At 54.4% G+C, this 27,039-nt stretch overlaps 9 protein-coding genes and 1 non-coding gene across 10 annotated transcripts; 3 read left to right on the top strand and 7 right to left on the bottom strand.

The window, feature by feature from the left end:
- Positions 1 to 59: 59 nt before the first annotated feature.
- On the bottom strand, positions 60 to 4,083 carry W97_00556 (uncharacterized protein; the record flags this gene model as incomplete). The annotated part of the gene is made up of 3 exons (XM_007778469.1): positions 60 to 3,640; positions 3,693 to 3,942; positions 4,006 to 4,083. 3 exons carry the CDS (start codon positions 4,081 to 4,083, stop codon positions 60 to 62), a joined length of 3,909 nt encoding a protein of 1,302 aa, XP_007776659.1.
- A 469-nt stretch (positions 4,084 to 4,552) lies between these two features.
- Positions 4,553 to 4,633, bottom strand: W97_00555. Its single transcript has one exon. It is a non-coding gene; the product is annotated as a tRNA-Ser (tRNA).
- A 464-nt stretch (positions 4,634 to 5,097) lies between these two features.
- W97_00554 (uncharacterized protein) lies at positions 5,098 to 6,132 on the top strand (the record flags this gene model as incomplete). The annotated part of the gene is made up of 1 exon (XM_007778468.1): positions 5,098 to 6,132. One exon carries the CDS (start codon positions 5,098 to 5,100, stop codon positions 6,130 to 6,132), a length of 1,035 nt encoding a protein of 344 aa, XP_007776658.1.
- A 283-nt stretch (positions 6,133 to 6,415) lies between these two features.
- Positions 6,416 to 7,865, bottom strand: W97_00553 (uncharacterized protein; the record flags this gene model as incomplete). Its single annotated transcript, XM_007778467.1, has 3 exons — positions 6,416 to 7,419; positions 7,471 to 7,609; positions 7,671 to 7,865. The coding sequence occupies 3 exons, from the start codon at positions 7,863 to 7,865 to the stop codon at positions 6,416 to 6,418; spliced, it is 1,338 nt and encodes a 445-aa protein (XP_007776657.1).
- A 641-nt stretch (positions 7,866 to 8,506) lies between these two features.
- W97_00552 (uncharacterized protein) lies at positions 8,507 to 11,341 on the top strand (the record flags this gene model as incomplete). The annotated part of the gene is made up of 5 exons (XM_007778466.1): positions 8,507 to 8,620; positions 8,685 to 9,124; positions 9,178 to 10,046; positions 10,125 to 10,624; positions 10,706 to 11,341. 5 exons carry the CDS (start codon positions 8,507 to 8,509, stop codon positions 11,339 to 11,341), a joined length of 2,559 nt encoding a protein of 852 aa, XP_007776656.1.
- A 384-nt stretch (positions 11,342 to 11,725) lies between these two features.
- On the bottom strand, positions 11,726 to 12,507 carry W97_00551 (uncharacterized protein; the record flags this gene model as incomplete). The annotated part of the gene is made up of 4 exons (XM_007778465.1): positions 11,726 to 11,838; positions 11,949 to 12,024; positions 12,106 to 12,179; positions 12,219 to 12,507. The coding sequence occupies 4 exons, from the start codon at positions 12,505 to 12,507 to the stop codon at positions 11,726 to 11,728; spliced, it is 552 nt and encodes a 183-aa protein (XP_007776655.1).
- Positions 12,508 to 17,171: 4,664 nt separating this feature from the next.
- On the bottom strand, positions 17,172 to 18,791 carry W97_00550 (uncharacterized protein; the record flags this gene model as incomplete). Its single annotated transcript, XM_007778464.1, has 4 exons — positions 17,172 to 18,287; positions 18,336 to 18,407; positions 18,459 to 18,562; positions 18,614 to 18,791. 4 exons carry the CDS (start codon positions 18,789 to 18,791, stop codon positions 17,172 to 17,174), a joined length of 1,470 nt encoding a protein of 489 aa, XP_007776654.1.
- Positions 18,792 to 19,705: 914 nt separating this feature from the next.
- Positions 19,706 to 20,346, bottom strand: W97_00549 (shikimate kinase; the record flags this gene model as incomplete). Its single annotated transcript, XM_007778463.1, has 2 exons — positions 19,706 to 20,155; positions 20,206 to 20,346. The coding sequence occupies 2 exons, from the start codon at positions 20,344 to 20,346 to the stop codon at positions 19,706 to 19,708; spliced, it is 591 nt and encodes a 196-aa protein (XP_007776653.1).
- Positions 20,347 to 22,003: 1,657 nt separating this feature from the next.
- Positions 22,004 to 23,317, top strand: W97_00548 (uncharacterized protein; the record flags this gene model as incomplete). Its single annotated transcript, XM_007778462.1, has 4 exons — positions 22,004 to 22,220; positions 22,301 to 22,849; positions 22,942 to 23,058; positions 23,214 to 23,317. 4 exons carry the CDS (start codon positions 22,004 to 22,006, stop codon positions 23,315 to 23,317), a joined length of 987 nt encoding a protein of 328 aa, XP_007776652.1.
- Positions 23,318 to 25,686: 2,369 nt separating this feature from the next.
- On the bottom strand, positions 25,687 to 26,638 carry W97_00547 (uncharacterized protein; the record flags this gene model as incomplete). The annotated part of the gene is made up of 2 exons (XM_007778461.1): positions 25,687 to 26,335; positions 26,421 to 26,638. The coding sequence occupies 2 exons, from the start codon at positions 26,636 to 26,638 to the stop codon at positions 25,687 to 25,689; spliced, it is 867 nt and encodes a 288-aa protein (XP_007776651.1).
- Positions 26,639 to 27,039: the final 401 nt, after the last annotated feature.

The following is a 27,039-nucleotide window of genomic DNA, read 5'->3' as shown; positions in this document are numbered from 1 at the left end:
ACGCTTGATGCAGGGGGCCCGAACGCCTTCTCAGTACTCAAATCCTGTACCTATGCCTTCTAGCCGCTTGACCCTCGGCTTGAATCCTGTTGCGTCCCATCCTTTCTCCCCAACCCCAACCCCCTAACCGCCCTCCTCATGCCCTCCAACCTCGCCCTCTCAACCACAACCATCTTCCTCGCCAGCTCCCTACACGCCATCCTCCCCATCCTAACCCTACTCTCCTGCCACGCCGCCAACTCGCCCGCAACAGTCTGCTGCGTATACCTAAGCTCCTTTCCCAAGCTCTCGAGCTCCTGCTGCGCCTTATCCACTTTGTCCCCCGCGTCGCGCTGCATGCGGTGGCGCGTGTCATCGAGCAGGCCGAGCGGCCAGCGGTCGCTGCGACGGAGCGACTGGTTGTGTCTGTCGATTGCTTTCTGGGATGCGGACATGGAGCCGATGAGGGAGGCGGGGCGGGCGAGCGCTGTCAGGATCGCGGTCACGGTTGTCAAGATGGCGTGGATATTGTAGTAGAAGGCTGCCAGCGGGGGGAATTCCGGCTGGGCGAGAGTCTTGACGTAACGGTCGAGGGCCGTGATGTGGGATTGCGGCAGGAAGGTGAGAGTAGAGATGGCGGAGGAGGCCATGGTCGTGGCGTCGTAGAAGTCGGAGTGCGCGAAGCGCAGCCGATTGACGCGCCGGATCACGCTGCGCGTCGCGTGGTGTAGGCTGCGGACGGATTCGCGCGCGTGTTGGACGAATAGCTCGACTTCGCGGACGTCGGAGATGGGGTCGTACTCGTCTTTGACTCTTTCGACCCGCGCTTCGGCTTTCTTTCGGCTGCGCTCCGCGAGCATGGTGTGCTCGATTTCGGGCACCAGAAAGAACTCCCAGACCATCTCGTGGGTCGAGAAGGTCGAGTGCGAGAGCAAGTTCTTCAAGAAGCCGTCAAGCTTCACCTGGATATCGCGCAGCACTACTCGTGACGGCTTGGACGGTATGAGGAATGGTGAAGGGAAATTTGCAACTGATGGCAGCCAAGATGCTGGCTGCTCCATAGCCAACAGCTTAGCCAGATTTTCGAAGTCCGTCAAAGATCTTCGACATGTCGTAACCGTAATCGTAGAGTTGTCATTTGGTGCCCCAGACTTTATTACAAGCCTGATGGTGCCATCCTCGACAAAGAAAGACCGCACAACAGTGGTGATACGTCCGTCGGCAGCTGGTACGTTGGAGAGCAGCACAAGGTCGTCGATCCGATTCCGAACCTCGTCATCCTTGGCCAACTCCACCGCCGTAAGTCCCCGAAGGTCCTTCGCATGCAGGTCCACCCTAGCGTCGCCAAACATCACACGAACAAGATCTGTCCGTCCATATTTGCTGGCAACCATGAGGGGCGTGAAGTGCTTATCATTCGCGGCATTGCTGTTAGCATCACAGCGATAAAGCAGCCTCGCTGCTATTTGAGGATCGTTGACGATGTGCAGCAACGTGTTGCCTTTACCGTCGATGTGGTCATCCAGGTGAAGTGGCTCCCCGTCCGCTTGACTTTCGGTGGCGGCAGTCAGTGCTGTGTCGATCATTGAGCGGTACTCTTCATGATCGTACGATCTGCACAGCGCAAATAGCGGTGTCTGGCCGTTCTTGTCCTTCAACCGCCATGGTAAAAAGTGTCCTATCCTTGCTATCAAGCGAGGCTGATTGAAGAGGTAATGCGCTGCGCACCGGCCTTTGTTATCCTGACGCGACACATAGGCCTTGATGACCTCGTCGCCCTCTGCATGATCCGCGATGAAGTCGAGAAGTATATCAACAATATTTGTATGACCCAACTGGATAGCTGTGCTCAACAGAGTCGTACCGTCATTATCACAGTCCTCAAGGACGACTTCGAGCGGATAGTACTGGGCCAAACTCAACAGATACTGCAGCGACTTTTGCTGCCCGCTTTCAACGGCCATCATGAGCACGGACTCGCCGCCGGAACTGTGCGTTCTGGATAGCCTCTCGATCGAGGTATCGCCTTCAATACCGCTGCCTCGCGAGTCGACTGTATTTGCCCGGGATCTCATCGAATAGCCGGACGAGCTCGAAGTACTTCGACTCTGCATTGATACCCGCTTTTTTATCTTGGGCCTTGGGATTGCTGACGGCGGTGGTGTATGCGCTCTTTGGAACGGGAAGACGTGGGCCAGATCTCCAGTCGGCGGTGGCTCCTCGATATGCACTGAAGCTCGGCGACTTCCTTCTCCTACAAAGTCTCCGTTGCGTACCGTACCATTCACGAACTCGTGGTCCACCGTGTGCTCTACGGTAATCCCGTTCACAAGCATCGCATCATTTGGCGTCACTTCTGTATCTTCTACGGGACCACTGGCATAGTCGAAAGCACGGTTGGGCTCCAGCACGGCTTGGATTTCGGCAATATCTCCACTCCTCGTCGCTTGCCACAGCTTCCTGTTTCTCCGGCTCGCTCTCCTGAGCCCACCGGGATCACTTGATAGATATGACAGTACAGCTTCGTAAGTACTCAGGGCGTAGCCCATCTCTCCGCTTTCGACATCTTCGACGAATATGAAGTGCTTCATGTATGACAATCGAGCCTTAAGATGCCGCACGGATGATCGAATGACGACGACAAGTAGTAAGGAGACCAAAGTGTCGGCGTTGATGGTGAGGCTCGTACTCTTCTTTTCGGAGGTCGGGCCTACCATCCCGTTGGCCAAAGCCACTTTCCCGCCCTCTTCGCTTGGTTGTGGCATCGTGATCGCCTTCTGAGTTGCAACAAGCACGTCCATCATCTCCTGAGGACTGCCCGCTACACCCATCTTCTTAAATGCTTCTACACCCTTTGAAACACGGACCGTAAGCTCTCGCTTGACTTGCGAATTGTTATCGATCGATATGCCGACTTGCGCAATATCCACATCAACCATTTGCCGGATGTTCGAGTCCAACTCCATGTCCTCAACACGACGAATCGTCCGGATTTTCGGAAAGAGAACGGAGTCGTGTACTTGCTCCGTGACATAGCGCTCAATCATACGTTCAACAATCGGCCCGGTAAGGTCAGTCGTGGCACCCAGTAAAGACAGCTGCTGCTTGTCCACTTCCTGGAACAGATCTATGGCGCCGGTTACAGCAGTCTCCAAGGACCGTCTCATGAAGTCCTCATTCTCGTCAAGCTCCAGAGCAGAAAAGTGTATGTGCGCGCCATTGGACAGGCTGCTATGCAGAGACAATGAAAGGCTCTCCGTTGACGAGGACATCGAACTCCGGCGCAACGAATTGGTGGATTGCGGCGCTGGTGGAAGTGCCGGGAGCGGCTTCTCCACTTCACGCCCAAACTCCTTGAAGAGGCGCTCCAGCCCGGGCTGCATTTGTCTCGCGATCATCGGGAAGTGGTTCAGGAGTTCCCCGAAGGACTTGACTTCTTTCTTTCGCGGTACATTTGAAGCAGAACCATTCGCAATGCTTGTAGAGGCGTCCTGCACTGCTGGTTTCGCTGGCTCGAGTGTGGCGGGTTTGATGAGCACGGGCTCGGGTGATCCGATCAATGGCTTGGTAATGTAGTAGACCAGCCATGGCTGCGCATCGAACGTATCAGGGTAGAAGATAGCATCGTTCACCAGCTGCGCTTGATTCAAGCTCTTGAAACCTGCGGGCGTGAGTATGGCTCAACAAACGAAACACTTTAGCCTAACTCTTACCCTTGTTGCTGTACACGAACGTATCCTTGATGATCACCGTTCGGCCATTTGCTGTGGTATACTGCTTTGCCTTCCCTCTGTTATCTCGGAAGGCGCCATCTTTCCCTCGCGTCGACGGCCCAATGCCGCCGGGCACCCGAAGGACATGGCTGGCAAGAAAGTCCTCGGAGCCCGCGAGATCGGCGTAAGCTGCGTTGGTGTCGCGATCGCGGGAGTTGAGTAAGAACTCGGTGGTCGGAACCAGAAGGATCTGCGAGACAAAAAGGGTCAGTACCTTATGCATCTACTACTTGCTGATAGGACCGGAGCTTACATGGTGCTGTACGGGGGCGCACTGCGCAGGAAGTGTGCTTCGAAAGAAGGCCCGTAGGAATGGATTCAGCGGGTGCATCCGATCGACATGGACGTCGCGCGCGTATGTCTGGTGTGGCAGAGCGCATCGGTGCTCCTCATGTGTTGCCAGTCAAGCCAGCCAGATACCGTGCTCTGGGGCTGCTTGCTGCTTGGTGATCGCTGCCTGGCCCAGGTGACGTCTGAGGTTGAAGTAGCGGCAGGTTTCTGTAGAGTTCGGGTCGGGAGTTGTGGAGGGAGATATAGCGCAGTGGGCGCTGAGGCGGGATTGTATGTTGCGCAAGTAGAGGACCGATATGGGCTGAGGAAGTGGGTGTCTTTAATAAGGTCAGAAGCTTTGCGGGAAGCTCCTGAAGATGCGGCCCGCAAATCCGGCCCGTGCTCAACCCGCGTGCGCCTGAGGCAATCTTGCAGCGTTTACCCCAGGTTTCGACTTCCTGAGCTCTGAGGCCTCATGATTTGCAAAAAGACATCAAAAGATACACCAGGAGATAAAGAAAAAGGTAAAACGACGCCGGCAAGACTCGAACTTGCGCTCCCGAAGGAAATAGATTTCTAGTCTATCGCTATAACCACTCAGCCACAGCGCCTAATCACAAAGACTTTATTTTAGCTTGATAATTTATAATTGCAAAAAAACTACCCCGCCCGCTACGCACATATCATGGCATCCTCATCACCACCCAAATCCCGTCTTCATCGCATTCAAGCTTGCAGTCAATCGTCGCCCGCGGCAATCGGCGCAAGTTTCAGTGCTGATTTCATCGTTAGTCCTCTCACGCTCTCTTTGCTTATCAAGCGGTATAGCAGAACGACAAAGTCCGAGTCCGACAAGTCCTCCTTCCATTGTTTGTCTTATCGTAGGGGCCGCGCATAAACTCCATTCTCTACACTATAGTTTTATCGGAGGTGTACCGGGTCGATTTAGCACCAGCCGACTAATCTGTAAGTCGAAATATTCTATTATACGAGATTCATATCAATATACAAACCTACGATAAACTCTGGGTGATTATCATAGCAGTGCTCTGCCCCAGCCCCCCGATTACGAGCGATGTTACCCCCTATATCCCCACCTCTCCTCAACTCTGCCAACCCCTGGGCAACCACCCTAGAGGACCTCCGCGCCCTCTATGAATGCCCCCACACCGGGGCCGTCACGACACGTACCAGTCTCCTCCACGGCTTCCCACATGATGACACGGTCCATCAATACACGTTCTTCAACCCCTCGACCCACCACTCCACCCTCAGCTCACCATCCGCGCCGTCCACCTCTACAGGCAGCCTCAACACTCTCGGCTACAGCCCCATCCCGCTATCAGGCTACCTCGCCATGATCACCAACCTCTCCACATCGACCTCCGTCCAACGCACCACCCCCAAACCAATCATCCTCTCCATCACCGGCACCGTCTCCGAGGTCGTAGAGTGCCATCGCCGTGTCCACGACCATCAAACCCAAACCCCAATCCCTCTGGCCATCGAACTCAACCTCTCGTGCCCGAACATCCCCGGGAAGCCCCCACCCGCCTACTCCAGCACCCGCCTGCTCGAGTACCTGCTGGCGCTCAAGCGCTCGGCCGCTGCTCTCGGCGCGCCTGAGATCCCTTTAGGTATCAAAACACCGCCCTACACCTACGCCGACCAATTCACCGGCTTGGTCGACGCGCTGAGCGCGGCAGCCAAGGCGGAGCCATCTGGGAAGGGATGCCCGATCAGCTTCATCACGGCGGTGAATACGCTTGGTTCGTCCCTGTTGTTGACGCCCGGGCCGGCAAGTGACTTAGACGCTGGATTCAAGCCGAGACTGTCTTCGGCTACGGGAGAGGGGATAGGAGGCCTGGCGGGCGCGCCGCTGCATCCGCTGGCGCTGGGGAACGTGGCGACGCTGGTGAGGATGTTGCGCGAGAAGGAGGAGCTGAGGGGTGTGGTTGTTATCGGCGTTGGTGGGGTGGAGGATGCGGAGGGTTTTCGGAGGATGAGGGCGGTGGGGGCGACGGTGGTGGGGGTCGGGACTGCGTTGGGGAGGAGGGGGGTTGGGGTTTTTGGGGAGATTCTGCGGGGGATTGAGAAGGGAAAGCTTTGAGGCACCGGGGGAGATGGATGGGCTAGGACCTTAGGCAAGTACATTGGGAGCTGTGGATGACCGGCGCCTGGGTACGGTTGTGGAGATCTAGTGACGATAGGCATGTAGCGTTCCTGTTCTATACGTTTACCATCCGAGCCACCCTGCGTACTACCACATATCCTCTGCGCCCATTGGTAGTACCACAAAAATCCGCACCTCTTAGGATCAGTCAGCTCTTGTCGGGCTCGAGCAGAGGGTAGGCTCCAAAACAACTCACCTACAAGCCTCTAATCCTTCCGTCTTACAATTTTTCCTTCCTCGCCACCCGTCTCTCCAACCCCTCCAGCCCTCCGAGCAACTCCAGGTTCTTCTCATTCAACCTTATCTTCTCCTCCCGTGGCACATCCCTCCACTCCTTCCTCTCCCTCTCCTCCTGCATCCTCCACCGCCCCATCTCCGCCCCCAACCATCCCGCACACGCCTCCGCCGTCTCCTTGACCCTCTCCATCGGGATCAAGTGCCCCACCCCCTCCATCAACACCTCCTTAACCCTCCCCTCAGCCGCGCCCCCACTTCCACTCACCCCGGTGCCCGTAGTCGCCATCTTCTCGGCGCGAAATTCCGGCGCCGAGAGAGCAGACTCTGTGCCAAAGATATACAGTACGGAAGGCCGCAGGAAGGGCAGGTTGTGGAAGATGACGATGGGCTCGGGGCGGTAGAAGGGGGCTCGCGGGTGCTCCAGGGGGCTGTCATCAGGGTGGGTGAGGCGGTTTGGGGTGGAGGTGGTCGAAGGGTCATGGGGAACCTTGGGACGCAGGAAGGTGAAGACTTCCTGGTGTTTCGTCGTCGTGAGGGTGACTTGCTTCTCCTCCGGCGGCTCCGGGGCGATGGTCGGCTCGGTCGTTACTGGCACGGCGGAGTTGGGGAGGTTGGTGGTGGCAGGGTAGAGCTCGGTCGGCAGATCCCTTAGGCCGTGTTTGATCCACAGATCGAGAACACGTGGATCCCAGGCTTGGTAGAATTTGCTCTTCTTAAACGATGCGGCAGCCGCAGCGCGGGAGGGCCAGAGATCACGTCGGAAAGCGGATGCTTGGGCAGGCATGTGGTTACCCTTCATGTTGCTGAAGCGCTGGATTACGGGGTCGATGAGGACAAGGGTTTCGAGCAATCGTGGGTGCATGAGGGAAAGATTCACAAGATTGGCGCCGCCCATGCTGTGGCCGATACCGATGAGGGGCCGGGGCATCTGGGAGCGGAAGTGGTTGATCATGTGGAGCAAATCTCGCGGATGGTCGAACCAGGAAGCTACTACTGATTAGTGGATTACTATGTGAGAGCAAGTACTGGGATACACACGGTCATTGCCCAGTTTGCCTTCGTTGAGTACGCCACTTGCGCCTTGATGGGCTACATCTGCTATCCAGATGCCGCGGATCCGGAAACCCGAGTTCTCTGTTCGCTTGAGTAGCTCGTCCCAGAGCGGCTCATAGAGCTCCTACGGCACGGTCGAGAATCAGGATGACATCTTCAAGTACGTATGGACTGGGAGTGGATACCTTTGGAAAGCCATTAGCATGTCCGCCAATAATTGTCACATCTCCAGGTTGAGGCCTGGGATTGCTTAAAGGAGTATACTGCTTGATTGATAGGTGCAGGATGTCCTCTTGATCACCGGCCGTTGCTCGAGGATACTGGCGGATGTGCTGGCACGGCAGCACGTGCTCGTGGATGCGGAAGAAAGATGTAGACATTCTGAGAATTGAGGATAAAGACGAAGATGAAAAGAGCGAGTAGAAATGTTTGTGGACCGGAAACTAGGGGGATAACCATGCAACAACTCAGAAGCGGCCTTATAACAATGTATCGTTTTCTACAGAGGACACGGAAGCCTTTGTCTTGGTAGCCGATACAGTGATCCGACTTGCTATGCCGAAACTGTATAGGCAGCGGACTTAAGGGTAAGGAATGAAGAGTGGAAGATTCGATGGCCGGGACATGGTGCATCTATCTCACCGTTTGAGAGAGGCTCAGGTCCCAGTGCGGGCCGAGGTTCATGACAAGAAGCGGCCTTGGGAGCTGGCGCTGGCCTATCAGACTTGCAGTGGAAGCAAGCCGCGCTACAAAACACGGCAGAAGCTTCGGAGATAGATAAGGTGCTGGTATCGCGTGCCTCAAGGACGAAACAGCACTGGATGGGACTTTCGGGACTTTTGGAGGGTTGAGGGGGTTCAACGCTGAAGTGATAGAGAGCTGATGCCTTTGGCACGTGCCGACGCGACGAAGCTCTGACGCGCCGACCTCTGCGCATCACAATTAACTCCACCGCTCTGATATTCGATGCTACCCTATCACGCCTATCCACCACTTGTCATCCCCGTGTGCCAGTGACACTATGGCTACCGACGGCGCCGGCGGAGAACCCACAAGCTCAAGCCAGCCGCTGTTCTACGGCATTGCCTTTACCATCATCCCAAGTCCCACCTTGACCCAGCACCACGCAACAGAGGTACTTAAAGCTCTACAGTCACTCCATAACAATGGCGCTACCTATACTCACTGATAGGATACAGCTCGGAAGAAAGCTCGAAGCAAACGGCGCAGTCTTCATCCCACTCGATCCCGAAACCGGCCACGTCCAAGATCTCGCACTTCTCAGCCATATCGTCTCCACAACCTCCGACTTCCCAGACTACCACAACGCGTTCGACAAGTTCGTCCACGTCGTCAAACCGTCATGGGTAGACGCGTGTATCGTCAAGCACAAGCTTGCGAATCCCCGCCAGTACAGCCCGGACCCCACGCTCTTCCTATCCGATGTCACCGTGACGTGCGCCGACCTGCCTGAGGGCGACAAGGAGGGCATAGCTGGCGCTGTCCTAGCTATGGGCGGGCAGTACTCTCCGGCACTGTCAAAGATGGTTACACACGTCGTAGCTTTGACCGTGGATAACGAGAAGTGCGAGGTTGCGTTGAAAAAGAGGCTGCGGTGCAAGATTGTGCTGCCACACTGGTACGCTCATCCGATAAACGTTCAGTAAGCAGATGCTGATCACCGTCTCGCAGGTTCGACGACTGCTTGAAGCTGGGCAGGCGTATCCCAGAGGATCCGTATCTGCTGCCGAACCCGTTGATCCTATCAAACAAAGAAGTCCCTCACAGGATTCCTTCGAACAAGGATGTCCAAGGGGCAACCTCTCCAGTTCCGCAAGTGTGGCCGCCGGTTTCTGTCCCTCCGCGGGTGCTCGATGTGTTCAAGGGAAAGAAGATCATGTTCTCTGCGGACCTGGAGATGGGCCAACACCTGTACAACACTTTGGAAGAGATAGTGGACTACGGCGGTGGCGAACTCATAAACCTCATTGATGAAGCCGACACATACATCTGCAACTGGCGCGAGGGTCAAGACTACGTCAAAGCGTCACAGGCCGGCAAGGCCGTGGGCAACGTAACGTGGTTATACTACCTGATCACGCATAATGCCTGGACCTCGCCGATGCGTCGCCTCCTGCATTATCCCCTGCCCAGAGGAGGTATCCCGGGTTTCGAAAACTTCAAAATCAGCTTGTCAAACTACACCGGCGAAGCAAGGATCTATCTCGAAAACCTAGTGCGAGCGACCGGCGCCGAGTTTACCAAGACAATGAAGCAGGACAACACGCATCTCATCACGGCTCACCTGGCGAGCGAAAAATGCGAGGCCGCCAAGGACTGGGGCATCAATCTCGTGAACCACCTCTGGCTCGAAGAGAGCTATGCCAAGTGCAAGCTCCAACCCCTAACAAACCCACGATACTCCCACTTTCCGCCTCGCACAAACCTCGGCGAGGTCATCGGCCAAACACAGCTTGATCGCGAGGCAGTCGAGAGGCTGTTCTTCCCACCTAATCCCATGCAGCCAACCCCTAGCAGTGGAGCGCCACCAAAGACCAACGGTGCCGTCTCCTCGGCTCCCGCCGTTCCAGCATCAAGCACTGAGGTGCCAGTTCAACCAGCCATAGGCGCGGCACGAGAAGAACCTAACGACGACGTCGCCGATCGGCCCACCCCGCTGGCGACCCGAGCAAAGCGTACTCGCGGCGACTCAGATATCCGCACGCCAGCTGCGCTTCGAGAGCTTGAAAGCAAAGAAAACGAAACACCTACAAGCACTGGCAGTCGCGGAGCGAAAAACCGGGCACTTTCAAAACTGCATGACGCGGCTGCAGACATTGCGGTGTACGAGAAAGAGAGGAAGCGGGTTGGTGGTGTTGTATATGGCAGAGACCGAACTAGTGGCTCACCCACCGTTGACGATAAGACCAAAGCGAAAGAGGAGGCAGCGAGTCGCAAGCGAACGCGAGACGAAGACCAAGAAGCGGACGATGACGACGAAGACTCGTTTGCAGACCAAGTGCCAAAGAAAGCCAAGAAGGCACGAGGAGCGAAGAACCAACCACCCATTCAATACCGCCTGATGCTATCGGGAGACGACCGATGGGTAGACAAGCCGGGCAAGGAGTCCGCCGACAAGGTAAGTGCTTCATCTTCTATTCCAACGCATGTTTCCGCCTCGCGCGGATTCTTTTCCGCAACTAACATCGCCCGACCCCAGATCAAACTCCGCGACATTGGCATCGCACTCACGCAATCCCCGACCGAAGTAACCCTCCTCTGCGCGCCGCGCCTAATCCGTACCCGCAAATTCGTCGCTGCCCTCGCCGCCGCCCCGACCGTCGTCTCCTCCGGCTTCCTCGACTCCTGCCTGCGCTGGGGACGCATCCCAGACCCGGCAAACTTCAAGCTCGTTGACCGCGAGACCGAGGACAGGCTCGGCATTAAGCTTGACGAGGTGCTGGAGCGCGCAAAACAGAACCGCCGCCAGCTGCTTAAGGGATGGCAGATCTTCTGCACAGAGACCATCGGCGGCGGCTTCGACACTTTCAAAGACATCATCGCGGCGAACGGAGGCGTGTGCGTGCCGTGGAAAGGGGGGCGCGCGAACCAGACGGCGCGCAGGAGGATCAGCGACGAGAAGGACGAGGTGAGTCGAAATGAAGAGGAAGGGGAGCCGGAGGCGCTGTATTTGCTCAGCGGGACGACGGCCCAGGAGAAGAAGACTTGGGACGCTTTCAAAACGATGGCGACGAAGCAGGGCATGCTGCCGAGGATTGTGAGACAGGACTGGATCTTGAATGTGGCGATGGCGCAGCAGGTCGTTTGGGATGAGCAGTATGAGCAGGAGGAGTAGGCGGACAAAAGATGCGGTTTTGGAAGCAGGCGTACTACAACTGGCTCGTGTGTGGATCTCTACGGGTTACGGCTGGCTTGCAGCATTTAGGCCGTTCGACCTGCTATGGCGTCGGGCGCGGGAGAATCTGTTCCGGGATTGCTGCGCGCTACGAGCTTGCGGACGCTGGATCGCTATTTGTCTAGAAGAGCTGGCACGTTTAGCTAAACGAACTCACGAGTATATATGTTTCAATGTAAAAGTACTGAACTCACAGCAGTCTCTGCGTATCGTACTAATACCTTTCTTCGTTTGCACTTGTCCTAGGACGGCCGCATGTCCACATGCATCCTGCATGCTGCCTAGCTGTCTTTAGAACCCGTCCGTTCCAGCACGCCCAGTGCCTCAGAAGAATTTGACACCGAGCGAGTCATCGCTGCCAAAGATTTGAGCCTTGCCGCGCTTGACGAGGATTTGAAGTGATCTCTGCAGTAGCTCTGGATCCATGCCGTGGAACTCTAGCCGAAACTCAGTCAGCACCAGTATATACCATACTCTTTGAGCCGATATCCACCTAGCGACGGAGAGTCTTAAAAGCGGTTTCGGGACGGAAAGGAGAACAACCCACCCTGCGAAGCCGTGGCGTCGCTCTCCGTAAGCTCATAGAGCGTCAACACCGTATTCTTCTGGCCCGTAGCTTCGACCTGCACGCCAAGTTACTTGTCAGCACTTCTGTCTGATACCCCCCCAACCCTCTACATCTCCCCCTCTGATCTTGAACCTACCCAAGCAGCAATCACCCCCGCCCACTCCTCCGGCCTCCTCCACCACACCCAGAATCTATCCCTCTCCTTGTCCCCTCCTCCGCCTCCCTTTCCCTTCCCTCCACCCCCTCCACCAACCCACTCCGCCCTCTCCCCCCCCTCTTTACTAGCCATCCACTCCACGACCTCCCTGGCATCCTTCAAACTGAGTCTTCGTCCCAGCGCGCGGTTGTAGAAGAGCGGCCCGTCTGCCGCATCGCGGAGCGAGAGCTGGAACAGCCGGTGGTGCCGGCAGTAGGCTTGGATTAGGTGCGACCAGGAGGCTAGTTGGGAGGTTCGTGTCGACAGGACGGGTTGGAGGGTGTAGAAGGGGGGGAAGGAGTGGTGGGGGGGGAAGGGAAAGTCGGTTGTGGTTGAGGTCATGGGGGCGATTTGATCGAGGATATGTGGGCTTGAGTTGTGCGATTTTTGTTTGCGTAGGGTGGAGCTGTTGAGGAGGTATCTTGTGCTTGGCGGGAACAATGTTCGCACTATTCTCAGCCGCAGGACCTCGGGATGTCGATCACCCCTCGCCTCCAGCTACCCCACGGGGAAAGTTGCCAAGCAACCGGGCGTCATGTATCCACCTGTGCCGCGGCTATAAGAAAAGTTTGAAGCCCTCAAGGTTGACTGTTGACTGGTGCGTAGAGTATTTAGGGAGGGAAAGAGAGAGCTGACAGCGAACATACGGCAGCGAATAGGAGAGAAGCCCGGTTGATGGGCAGATTGATACGCATGAAGCACATTGGAGCAAGAGGATGATCCACAATCCTTCCACTTACATTACAAGGCCCCCCGTCTGGCATAAATTTGCTCTACATATCTGCTGAGGTAGTCAGCGAAAGACTTAGAGAAACAAAACATTGGTTGTGAATCTGAAACGCTAGAGAATTAGAAAAAAAATCGAGGTTGACCACCAGCTCCACGCCAAGCCTCGTAGCTATCCAACTATAGTTGGAAACGACGATATGGAACCTCAAAATGAACGATTGCGCGCCACTTAACAGCTTGAAAAGGCCCCGATATCGCAAAAATCCTCATCGGACATCGTTAACGTTATCTTGCTCGCCCACGACCTTCGCTTATGGACTGTAGATTGTGAGCCGCACTCGCACCCTAGCCGACGGATGCTCCATATTCGCTGTCGTCCCCATGTCTGTAACGTCTCCGAGATTGCTCATTCAAGAGGCTCATTGTCAAGTATGCCGCTTTCTTGTCTGTGGAAAGCACAAAAATCTAGTTCTTCGCCCGGAATGGCTTCTAGAAGCCTGTGCTGGCGGATGCAGTGCATGCAACCTCCTTCGTGATGCCATAGCGACATACATCTCAAATACATTTTCTACGCCGGATTTCTGGTCTTCGATGACAGAGATCAATCTGAAGAGTCGATTTAACAAGAGGAATGGGTCCAACGGACCCCTGCCGATCTACATCAGTTTCAAGAAAGAGTCTTCACCCTTGCCTCTCCGCGTAGGCCTTGAGCTCTATACGCACCAAGGTTCGCTTGTTCACAAGATCTTGTAGATTGATAGTTGTGCGACAGGTATGCGGACTGACACCCGTCAAGCAGCGTCCAATCAGGAACCAGCAATCGGCATCGGAACGCACTTGTACGATGATATCTCTTTGGACGACACGTTCAGACTCGCCCAAGCGTGGATCCGTGAATGCACCAGTACCCACGCAGATTGCGGTGGTGCTCGCTATCAGGTACCGAGAAGGTTGATCCACGTTGGCGACGATACATCTTGGCCACATCTTGTCGAAAATCCTCAATGTTTTGTCGAATATGCAGCATTGAGCTACCGTTGGGGATTAGCGCAGCCAGTTATCCTGACCCACGAGACTCGTGTCTTGTGGAAGGATAAGTTACCGCTAGACACACTACCTCAGACGTTGAAGGACGCACTGCTCATCTGCCGTCGCCTTGGGCTTTCCTATATCTGGATTGACGCTTTGTGTATAATCCAGAATTCGGTACAGGACTGACAAGAGCAGGCAGCGCAAATGGGATCTATCTACGCCCAAGCCTACATCAGGATTGCTGCTGAGCAAGGAATCGACAGTCACAGCGGCTGTCTCTCATCACTTAAGAGCTCAGACCGGACCTCTTACGAGGTCAAATGTACGGGGTCTGGTCAGGAGACTACGGCCTGGCTTCGCCGCCTCAGATATGAAATAGGCGGGAGCTCTCCTGGACACACAACCACACACATATTAGGCAAAGAGGGCGCCATGATCACGTCCGCTCGTAGTCCGCTAGCAAAGCGAGGCTGGGTGTACCAAGAGCAAGTCCTATCCAAACGGACACTATACTTCAATCAGGAAGAGATCGCATGGTCTTGCTCCATGTTGTCGGAGTGTCAATGTCGTTTAGCGACCCACCACAGCCACGGAGTTGACAACAACGCATGGTTCCACCATACATCACCCAAAGACCTCTCACCTTCGCAAGCCAACATCGCATCAGAACTCACGCATATTAGACACGAAACTTGGCACGAGATAGTGTTCGATTATTCTCAACGGCAACTGACCCATGAAACGGACCGCCTGGAGGCCATTGCAGGGATCGCGGCTGTTGCAAAGCCGTATTTAGGAGACGAGTATATCTTTGGATTATGGCGCAGAACCATTATACATGATCTTGCGTGGTTCAAAGAGAATGATGAGGATGCAAGGCGGATATACATTTTGCCCGGGAGCGTAGATCAGGCTTCCGATGCCTCCAGTTCGGAACCCCTTCCTGTCGAACTGGGCTCTTCTGCCTGCTCCTATGCTCCAACATGGTCGTGGGGCTCAGTGACAGGGCCATTGGACTTCCGGTCACGTGGATTCATCAGCAAGACCACCAAGGTAAAGTATGAAGCCGTGATTGAAGGGACCTATCAGAAGACTTTCGGGAGGAATCCGTTTGGTCCAGGCCAGGGGATTCTATACGCGGAAGGTCTGGTTGTAGTTGCCAACTCCAACCGAGACAACCTTCCACGGACGGATTTTCGTTGGCTTCTTAGACTACACGATACGCCCTCGAGTGCTTACAGTCTTTTTGTCCTTCCAGACGTCCACCATGTGGACGAAATCAGGGGCGATGGGGCGGACAAGCTCGTTTTCCTTGTTCTCTTTGTTACAGAAGACTCCAAACCTCGCGGTGATTCTCAGGCCGATGGTCTTCTACTCAAGGCTGTTGAGAACGCAAGAGGGATCTACAGTAGGGTTGGCTACATTCGCGTATGGTCCACAATGCATGGTTTGTTCGAGACACTTCAGGCAATGGGACGAAGAGAGCGAGTAAGCATCATCTGAACAACGGCTAGCCGATACGCATTAGTAGTGTTTGAAATAAGTCGGTCGTGATTAGTTTAATAACAGTACAAATTTGCCTAGGTATCACACCTATTAGTACCGCTGGTATTGCTACTACTAGCCGTAATACCTCCTACTAACTAACCAACTAATATCCTTAGCCCTTAAGCAAGGGATTTCGGAACTTCAGATCTTGAAGTTCTGAAGGCCGATAAACCCTACTCGTGCCTTATTCTGATTCGTACGTTGCAAACCGCTCAAGGACATGTGTGGATTAGTGGCGGCTTCGTAAGTACTAGTAATTATTGTAACATGCTCAACCCTACATCGCGACTGCGTTTCTCTTCTTCTCACGCCGCAATCCTTTTGCTCCGCCGTAGTCCTTTCCCTGCTTCCAAACCCTTCTTCTTGCACCGCAACCGTCCTACTACGCCGCAGTCTTTCTCCTGTGTTCGAATCCTTCTCATGCGGACGAAGAGGCGCAGTAAGCCTCCCCATACGCTCTCGGGCTCCCGAAGGAATGCGAAGACCAGTTTGATGGTCATTATTGGCTGGACCACTGGCGTGAGTGAACCGACAGCATAAAGCTGCTCGCAATGCTCGCTAATGCGCCTTATAGTGTTCGCAAGCCCGGAGCTAAACTCGACGGCCTCGACTTGTGATCTCAATCCCGCCGCTGGTAACGCGTCCAATCCTGTGTACACCTGGGGATCTAGCGGCTACGGGCCAGCCAATCTAATCAGCTACAACAACCTGACAACCCTTGTTCAGCCTATCGTCACGTTGCTCATCGCAGACAGGGGGCTGAGTGACAAATTGAGCTCGGCCGAGAAGTACGCCAAAGCGCACCTCATGTGTCTCCGGACGGGCGAGAACATCACGGAAGGCAGTGCGCCAGCTCCAACTGAAGTTCCTCGAGGCGGGAGCGAGCTTATAGGAGTCCCTTTGTTGCTGCTTGGGATGTCTCTACTACTCGCGTCCCTCGAAGTGAATATTTGACGCTTGGTAGCCTCGAAGGATTGGGGTGTCTCTTTCAGTGTTTCTGCTCAATGTGTTCCAACTCGCTCGTGGCCGGAACGTTGGACGGCTCAGGATGGGTTGGAGTATGCTCAATTTGCTCAGTCGACTTGACCAGGCCGAGGATGACCGAAGCGGATTATATACGATCGCACGCATGTATCGCTAAATGAAAACGGGTGGAAGCCGTCTGTCGTTGATTTAATCTGGCGTGAGACTGATATGTGATGACGGAGCTTGCCTTCATTGGCCTATGTTCTTTCTACAGCTTACCCCAAGTAGAATACCGAAGTCCGTGAACATTTTACGACAGAAGGGGTAAATCAATCATTATGCAACTACATGTTGGATCCGATATGGGCCCTCCTCGTAGATTAAACCAACTGGGTTCCAGCCGGGGCGCTAGTCATGAACCCTGAGCGAGTGAGTTGACGTCAAGGATTGGGTAGAGCTGCGGATGTGAGGCTTGGCGAGGAGGAATATCCAGGCGCTCAGGCTTCAGCATTGGCAAAGTGGTCAAGGAGAGCTTCATGAATCATATGAAAGGTGCTGACTTGATTTGCGCAAGCAACCGGATGTGATGTAGACCAGAGATATTTCCATAATGATTGCTCAAATATCTAACATCGCTCTATGGGCTAGACACAAACCTCCACAAACCAATGTCACCTCCCAAACCACCAGCTTTTCCCCGAATCAAACCCATACACGCAAACTAAACACCCCTATCTCATCCTCACAAGCATCCCCTCTACCTTCTCCAGATACCTCCTAACACTCTCTGCACATCTCGCCACCATCGCCCCATCCACAACCCTATGATCTGCGCTCCAACTAAACACACACTCCTCCCTCCTCACCAGCTCTCCCGTCTCCCCGAACGCCGGCACCGTCCTCGTCCTCCCGACGCCCAGAATCGCCACCTGCGGGCTCACAATCACCGGCGCGACGGCCGTGCCGCCAATACTCCCGATATTGCTGACCGTGAACGTCGCGCCGGACAGGTCGGCGGTGCTCAGTTTCCCGGCACGCGCTAGGCCGGCTAGACGCGCGATTTCGGCGGCGAGAGAAGCGATGCTGTGGTTCTGAACGGCGCGGACTACAGGGACGAGGAGCCCGGAGGGCGTGTCGATTGCGATGCCGATGTTGTGGGAGGCTTTGAGGGTTAGTTGGGGCTTTTCTGAGGGGCTGCGGGGGGGTTCGAAGGCGGCGTTGAGGATGGGGTGGGATTGCAGGGCGAGGGAGACGGCTTTGACGATGAAGGGCAGGCTGGAGAGCTTTTGTGTGGGCGCCGCGGAGTTGGCCGAGTGTGAGAGGTTGAGTTTCCGCCGGACGGTGTTGAGCGAGGTGAAGTCTACGTTGTCGGTGTAAAGAAAGTGTGGGATTGAGAGTGAGCGCGTCATGGCCTTGTACATGCCGACCTGAATCGGGGTCAGGGGTATTGTCTTGTCCTCCGCATGCGGCTCTGTTGTCGCTGCAGGAGAGAGTGCGGGAGCTTCCTTCAGTGATGATGCGTGCTTCTGGACATCCTCTTTTAGCACCCGTCCGTCCTTTCCTGTGCCTGTTATATCCGCAATGTCGAGGTCAAGCTCCTTAGTAAGATGCCGCACTGCTGGCGTGGCCAAAGTGGCATGTTTTCCTGACGGTTCGTTGCGCGGCTTTTGGGATTGCTGGACAGGTTTCGCCGCATCTCTTTCGGGCTCCGGTGGACTCTGGCTCGTTTCTTGTGCTGTCCTAGGTTGCTCCGGTTCGGGCGCCTGCTTGGGCTGTTCGCTTGAGACCTTCGTGAGAGCCTCATCTTCCGGAGCTATGTCGCCCTGTATATCTATATCCACAAGAGGCTTGGACTATTAGCCTTTCTCCATCTCAACCGACGGCGGGTCGTATACCTTCCCAACTTTGGCCATGTCATCTGCCTCGTAGTACAGCTTCTTGATCACGCCGTCGAAGCGGGAAGTAATCTGCCTTGAGTCTTAACTCCTGCATAATCTATTCGCAGTTCAGACTCTTACTTCTACTGATGCCTTATCGGATTGGACCTCGCATATCTTGTCGAATTGCTCGACACGTGCGCCAGGCTGGACGAACCATTGTATGACCTGGCATTCGGTGATACCTCAGGTACAGTCAGCGTGAGCTCTACAAAAATGAACTTTTGACCACTCACCTTCCCCAATATCCGCCAGAAGATACGGTTTAACGACATTGCGCCTCGCGGTGCCGTGGAATGGCCGACGTGGGTGCTGTCTAGGGGTTGCGGGGCTTTTGAAGGGTCTCACCCCGCACAACGGCCTCACCGAAGGCTTCAGGATGCAGCCCAGTTCTCGAATAATCAGGGTTTTCATCGTGGGAGGAGGGCGTGCGGACTACATCGTCGTGTTTACCGTGGAGAAAGGTGTTTATGAAGGAAGGGATAGAGCCGATGGAAGCCGGAGTGCGCTCATCGCGGGGCGCTAGACGCAGAATCTGGGGAAGCTTGTCCCTCGGGACAGGGCACGTGATGAAAACCTGACAGATGGAATTTTTTCAAGGAGCCCTATTCATTTGCATAGTGGATGGGTACCTGATCCGAAGAACAGTTCGGCTTGGCTTAAGGCTTGGAAAAACGTGCTGAAGCTCCGGGTCGCAGACAGGAGGTCGATGTTCCCGCTCCCTAGGTATCAAGCGCGTCGCACTACGGTCAGTGATGAGGTGCTTCAGAGCGTGCAATCCCTCTGCTGTATATCGTGGAGGCGTCCGGAGATGGACATCGGAAGACGGGTTTCTACGGCGCATTGATGGTGGAGTAGAGTGAGTGTATCCTTACTCTCAAATTTGATCTGCGAGCAGCGCAACTGAACTAATCCAGTAGCAAACTAATGGAAGTGTATGGTATCTAGTCTTCAGCAAGACGAGTGAAACGCAAGGCAGACTTCTTAATGACAAGATCGAGCCGGCGGCCACGCAGACAGTAAAGTTGAGCCATTTTAGTAGTCCAGTAGATCGTCCTAGCAATTGACGCCACCCATGCCCTACGGGAATAATGCTGGTGATATCGTTCTCCGATGACTCCAAAACGGAACGCATGTTGACCATGACCCAGCATCTGAAAAGCAACGTATAGCACTTGAAATGCCCGTCAAAGAGGTGAATTGGGGAAAGTTACAGCTTCGAGCGACACAGACTGCGACAGCGGACGCAAAACGGATGTGTCGATGATGTTAAGACAATATAACGCGTATTGATTAGCGTCTCCAGCCCGGTTCAGCCTCTGCAATGCTTACGATAACTGCTCGGCGGTGCCTTCAGCCATGATCTCCTTCACCAGCTGAATGGCCAAAGTCTGTACCTCCGCCGTGGTGCGGTCGACATCGATGGCCAAGACATCCGTCTCATCTTCTGTTGGCTCTTCTAGCGCCTGGAACTGGCTCCTGACCATGCTCTCTTTCATGTAGTGCCCTTGCCGAACCCGTACCCGGCTCACCGCGAGGTCTTCTGTTGCGTGTAGATATACGAAGTGAACAAGGACGTGGCTGTCATTGTACGATGCGATTCGGATGACGTCGCGATATTTCCGCTTCAGTGCGCTGCACGTCAGGATCACTCCAGTCGTGCCGGTAGCGAAAGCTGCCACAGCCTGCTGCCTCAGGGAGATGAGCCAATCCCATCGATCCGCGTCTGTAAGGGGTATGTCGGCGGCCATCTTTTGGATGTTCTCTGCGGTGTGTAACTAGGCATTGTCAGTTTCGTGAGCGAGGTTCATAGGGTGACAGCTCTCACCTCATCGCCCTCGATGTACGGAAAAGCCAATTGTGCTGCAAGATATCTCCCAACCGTGCTCTTGCCACAGCCTGCCGGACCAGTGAGGATCCAGATGTGACGGTGATGCGGAGGTGTGACGGTTGCGTTAACTGGTGCCATGGTGCTGTTTAGGATGGCAGAGTTTACTGCTGGGCCGTAAAGACCGGAGGTGTGGTCTAACATAAGCATTGCAAGCAGCAAACAGCGCGATGATGAGTTTGTCGATCAGACGACGTCTAGGCTCGACAGCAGGGTCTGGCTTGTTCGGCTTTCCACAGGGTCCAAAAGTTTGAAGTTTGACAGCTTCAGTTCAGCGGGCATTTCATGGAGATATTATCAGCGAGCCTGTCAGCCTTTGCCGGAGTGGAAGCAACCCGGCCGTGCGGGATCCACAATCGGTGGAACAGATGCCGCACGCGCACCGGTGCATCTCGTCGTGAGAGGTGGGCTGAAGTGATAACTTGCCGTTTTGGTACAGATGGGGTTTGCTGTCACCAGCGTCTGCAGAGCCCAACCCGAGGGTCGGAAAAGCGGACCTCGTGCGCCGGAACGAGCAAACGCCGGGGCTTGCGCCAATGACTTGGCCGGCCGAACTTACCGCGCCGCCAACAACATGAAAGACCGGCGATGTTTCCGCTATCGGCGTTTGACGGAGGGATATCTTGGCGTGGGGTCTGCCGCGGACTCGGCCTCTGACTTTTCCCCCACAGTGCGTCGCATGCTCCCGTCGCCCTGTCAGGCACAGCATCGTGAGCATCTCAAGCCTGTCGCTCCGCGTTGTATTTGCGCCCCCCCAGTGACTGCCGTGGGGATGTGCCGCGATACTTAAACATGCTGCAGAGCGCTGAATGCAACGCTTGCGCATGGCAATCTGGTGCGGGATAGGTGGCAGAAGCCCCAAATGGCAGTGTGGGGTTTCGCGGACATCTCTCCGCCGGCAGTTTTGGGAAGCTCGGAACGGAATCCACGATCGAAGTACTCTCGGCAACAGTAAGATGCTGCAGGTACGGAGAACCTCTTGGAGACAGAATCGAATAGAGAGTATTATGGATTAGCAGCATCAGTATCCAGCAAGACAGTATCGGTGGTGGACATTGTGAATGGGCGGTCGAAACTCCTGATGGGCTCCAATTCAAGTCTGCAATGAGCCCAGAGTGAAGGCAGGAGCGCTCGGAGATAGATGATTTGCGCAAAAGACACCAGATAACTCTCAGGGCCGCGAGCTGTACTCATGTCGCCGGAAATTTATGAGATTGCCAAGATAGCGGTAAGCCGGCGGTAGGTCGCTTCAAATCCGCTTCTAAGGGTTCGCGCAAGGTGTCTCGCTGTGGTGTTCAGCTCTATATATCGCAACACTACGTTGGGATATTAACTAAGTGAGTGCTTTATATATTAATAGTTAGTGCACGCTTAACTTCTACACTATTATAGCATTATTTATCACATATTCGTGATCTGCAGTGTGGTTGAAAAGCCTCAGCGCGATTCTGGTGGTCGCCCCGCGACCTCATAACTTTCCGGCGACATGAGTACCCCGCAAACATTTGCATTGATGGCGGTTTCTGCGGCCCTGTAAGGCTGATATCTTGGCGTGGACGCGCGCTTGTTACGTCAGCCGTCTCCCGACAAGGGTAGGTACCTAGCGCGTTTACGAGTGCTTACCGGAAGGCATAGCGTTTTCAATACCTGCCTTCGATTCAAGATCAAGAAGAGCAGCAGAAACCAAGTTGCTCTGGAAGTCACTGCTTGAGAAGGATACGGTGCGCAGCGGAGCACGATGTCAATCTTCTTCTCGACCCCCGTGGACATCGACATCGTCCTGGAAGACAACGATGACCGGTCAGCGGTGGACATCAAGCTTGATAAGAACCGGAGGGAGAAGGCGCCTTTGTACCTGGATGGGGAGTCTGTGAAGGGTGCAGTCACAATACGGCCGAAGGACGGGAAGAGGCTGGAGCACACCGGCATTAAGGTGCAGTTCATCGGCACGATCGGTCAGTGAAGTAGGCCTCAATGTGCGACCAGCAGCGTCGCGTAAACACGGTCGATGGCTGACTGTGGGCTTGATATGCAGAAATGTTCTTTGACCGCGGTAACCACTACGAATTCCTCTCGTTAGGCCAGGAACTGGCGGCACCTGGCGATCTGCAACACCCCCAGACCTTCGAGTTCAACTTCAAGAACGTCGAGAAGCAATATGAATCGTACAACGGCATCAACGTTAAGCTACGGTACTTCGTCCGAGTCACCGTCTCTCGGCGGATGGCAGATGTGGTTCGGGAGAAGGACATCTGGGTGTACTCTTACCGGATACCACCTGAGACGAATGCCTCTATCAAGATGGATGTCGGTATCGAGGACTGTCTACACATAGAGTTTGAATACTCGAAATCGAAATATCACCTGAAGGATGTCATCGTGGGCCGGATATACTTCCTTTTAGTGCGGTTAAAGATTAAGCATATGGAACTGTCAATCATCCGAAGGGAGACGACTGGAGCAGCACCCAATCAGTACAATGAGAGCGAAACCCTCGTGCGATTTGAGGCAAGCGATGATTCTAGTACGATTGCTAGACACAGCGCTAACAATGGGCAGATAATGGACGGATCACCTTCTCGAGGTTAGTACAAGCAGCACGGTCGCCGATTGCTGCTACTCTGTAGCTCCCAGAAGTATGCTGAGCGTTACGTACGGAGGCTTACATATTATTAGGGGAAACGATACCAATTCGGCTCTTCCTTGGCGGCTTTGACCTGACTCCAACCTTCCGTGAAGTCAACAAGAAGTATTCGACGCGTTATTACCTGAGCTTGGTCCTGATCGATGAAGGTACGTCGACGACTTGAGACTATAGCTATGTACCAGGACGAGATTTATTTGTTCCCAACCCGCGCATAACCACGCCCAGCACGTCTCCGCCAAATCGGCCCACCCTGGGCGGTCATCGTCCCCTGTGGTTTCGCGGCTGCTGACTTTTACCGCAGATGCGCGGCGCTACTTCAAACAATCCGAAATCGTACTCTATCGGCAAGCGCCAGAAGGCCTTGCGGCTGCGCAGGCGCAGAATCTGCAAATCGCTCCGTCATGAGACGCCAATATGCTGTAAATCAAAGAACACCGTACTAGTATGGAACATCTGGAGGAGTCTTGGTCACAGCACCCAGCGCCCGTCTACAGCCCTCATCGAGACGCCAGCACGTGCTTGTGGTGGTTTTGCGGCTTGAGCCGGTGTTGACGGGGTTTTGTCGGTGAAGGGTTATAGTATTGTACTCTTGGGAACAGGGCATGTATTTCATCGTGACCGCTTGTCGCGTGCCACGAATGTGATCAGAATTTATCTAGACCAATGCATCTTCTCAAACTTTTCCTATGCTCATCAAAGTCATTTGCGATCGAGAGCTACTCAACGTGTCAACTAACACAGAGTTTCCCAACATTTGCTCTACCGCAACACCACTCTCCACAACAGCAGTGAAGAACAAAAGCACAACACATCGGTTATTTACATCACCAGAAGCGTAACACAACATAAATGCGAGTATGTGTGTGTGCAAAACATGTTGCCCTTCGCTTTCATACAAGTGCCAACTTGGGGTCGGTCACGCCAGATAACTGCACGCAAAAAAAAATCCATAACCTGGGATCAAACTAACTAAAAGCAAACCTCTACCAAGGCAAACAATCTTTCGTGGGTGCTGCTTGGGCCTTGATTCCAAGATCGCAGACGTTCACAACATTGCTTACAAGATCGCCGCTGTACACCAGGGCCGGGGAAGCAAAGCACTCCTCTGTCGATCATTGGCTTAACTGATGGAGTTCAAGGATGGCAACATTTATGATCCGATTTGGACTCGCGAGGGAAAAAACCTACGATCTAATGATTGACACACAACCAAGAAAAGCATTGACTTCCAATTCCACCACTTCGCTGCAAACGACCCCTCAGCATCGGCGGAGATAGCCATCGGGCTGGCATTTGATGAGCGGATGCCGGCCCCCAATATCAATTCTACAATGGCCGCTGCCAAGGCATGCTGGACGAGGAATACGGCGACCCGCAAACCCCTCCACAAAAGGCGGACGAAAACAGCTGCCTGTTGGGTCGCATTGGAAAGGGCTCTCAAACCACCGCGGTTCAGAACGCCCGATCACGGTCCGCCGCCTTACAAGCGAACGTTTGCCGTTCAATGTGCCTATGATCATTCAACGTGTTCCATCCCCATCCTCAGCATGACGGGGAGCTCGCAGATGGAGAAGATCTTGGCTGCAAACCCGCATGCCGCTTGGTTCGAGCTCTCAAGCACGGCCTTACCGATCTTGACAATTGGTAGCTGAAACGATCACTCTGGTAGGAGCTGCCCGTATCATGGCCGACAAGAAAAAAATTTAATCTCAGAAGTCTCTATATCCTATGATATTTCCATTACAGCGCGCGTAGAGTCCTAAGAGGGTATTCTTGATGGATGCGAACGGATATGTTGCTGCGGGCTTGTCTCTCTTCGCCCTTGTGGGCGTCATAGGCGTCTTCTGGGGTTCTTGACGGTCGTCAAAGGCTGGGCTAGGGTGCGAGCTCGTCGGCAGGCGGACGTGAATCCGCAAGATGGGACTGAGGTGGCCAACGCTTGAGCGGTTGAGGTGCAGGCCACAACTACCCGTGCATGGTGGGCGATTCCTGCTGGGATGGGAAAGACTACGAACAGAGTAGAGACAACACATTCGAGCACGTTTTGGCCACGGATCTCTAGGAAGATGGGGGTTTTATAGAATACTGCGAGCGTCGCGAGAACATAAACTGCGATATCTACGAATGTGGCATAGTAAGAGAACCAATGACTTCCCGGTTCTACTAGAGATCGGAAGCAGGTGGCTATTTAAGAAGTGCCCGTTTACAGAGTACAAAAGCCCGCAGCTTCGCGACTTTGAGGGGGCAGAAGACGCCTTCTACTGGTCACAAAAGGACAAGGGCATTCGTGTAAGATCGAAGAGTAACATTATGTACCTAGCCGCAGCTGGGGAGCCAAAATGATCTCTCGATCTCTTTACAAACACCACCCAGCATCACCATTGCTTCTACATGGCTGTTTCTACTGCAAATTCTTCTGGCCATTCTCGACGGCGTGGAGTATTTGTATGATATCCCTAGTAACTGGCATCATGAATCGTTGATATTGAGCATCAGCAGTAGTTCAGGGGAGAGTCCGGCGTATGTAGAATGATGCTGGTCTGCAGCTTCTATATATCATCGTGTGGCTAGTAATTAAGACTCTATTGCTTAACATCACCCAAAAAATAATGAACATCAGCGAGTGTCACTCTGAGTACAATGCCGTATAAGATACATTTCCCCTGACACATTCGCAAGCGATCGACCGGTCTAAGTCGTCCCATTATCAGTGCCCGAACACTCCTGTTCACGGATCCAGTCAAAAAAGTCTTCGAAGCTGTTGATATCCGCAATCAAGCCCGCGTCCGGCGCATAAAATATCGAACCACCAACACCGCAGCGCACACCGCCCCTGCCGTAAGCACGACCTTGCCCGCGCCACTCATCGCTACACCATAGCTGTCGTCAAGCCGTGAACCCTGCCCCTTCGACCTCACCAACTCACAGTACTCCCTCACCAACGGATCCTCAGATTCCTCCAACAGCTTGATCGTCCCCATCCCCGCCCTCGCCGTCCCTTGATCAAGCGGCACCGCCAGATTCAGGCCCCCCACCCCCATTCCCACCCCCACTTCCACCCCGTCCGGCAACCACTCCCTCAACACCCGTGGCCGCAACGTCCGAAACACCAAAGAACACCACATCTCGAGAATGTTAAGCACGAGATCCGGCCTCTGCATGCCCGGCTGGGACCCCGGCGCCGTCAGCGTCGCAAGCAGCGTAAAGGAGTCAGCAGCGCTGAGCTCGAGCGCGTAGTGGTGCAGCGAGCGGTGCGAACGCCGGTACCGGAAGTCGAGGTGCTGCGCGATGCGGAAGGCGGTGTTGTAGGCTTGGCCGATGTAGAGGCGGGGGTGGCCGGAGGGGGCGTAGATTGTGTGGAGGTAGATGCTGCGACCGTGGTAGGTGGAGGAGCGGAGGCTGGAGTAAGGGATGCGGGGGATGCTGGGGTGGGTGGGTTAGTTGGTGGGTTGTGTGGCTGGGTGGCGGGTTGGTGCCCGTTGAGATGGGCGGAGTTGGAACGGCTTACGCAGCGTGCGGATGGAAGTCTTCGCACTCGATGTGACGGAGGATGTCTGGCTGGATGCAGTTCCACAGAAGAGCCTCGATTTGGTCGGGTGCACTCTCGAGAAATTCGCCGTATCTTTGGTAGTGACGGGAGGAGCGTGAACGGAGTTTTTGGAGTAAGTGCGAGAGTATGTTTCGCGCATGACTAGACGGGAAATGGGGATAATCGTCTGAAGACATTGCGGTACGGCGGATTATGAAAGCATGTTGCGATATCTGAGGAAGATGACTCGCAGGATACTTAAGGAATATTGAGTGTTGAAGGAAAGCGAAAGTGTATCACTCTCTGAGCGAGGAACTCCATTACCGGCTCTCAGGCTGCATTACTCTAGATACTACCGCGCTCTACTCGATGGAAACGTTTGTTTGCAGGTTTGTCTGCGGTGCTCCACGTATGTGGTCTTTCTTTGGTCAACACGCCGCTGCTGCCTACCACCGCGACTCGCCACTCCATTTACCGTAGGCATCTACAGCCACTAGCCGCTATAGAGGTTGGTAGAATCACCTTGAAAGTTGGACTGCAAGGGCATCAGAAACTATCATCGCGTAATTCCCATCGACACGCAGAGAATTGGTGTTGT

This window comes from Coniosporium apollinis, assembly GCF_000281105.1.
Source record: "Coniosporium apollinis CBS 100218 chromosome Unknown supercont1.2, whole genome shotgun sequence".
NCBI lineage: Eukaryota > Fungi > Ascomycota > Dothideomycetes > Coniosporium > Coniosporium apollinis.
This window is presented reverse-complemented; position numbering and strand designations above follow the sequence as displayed.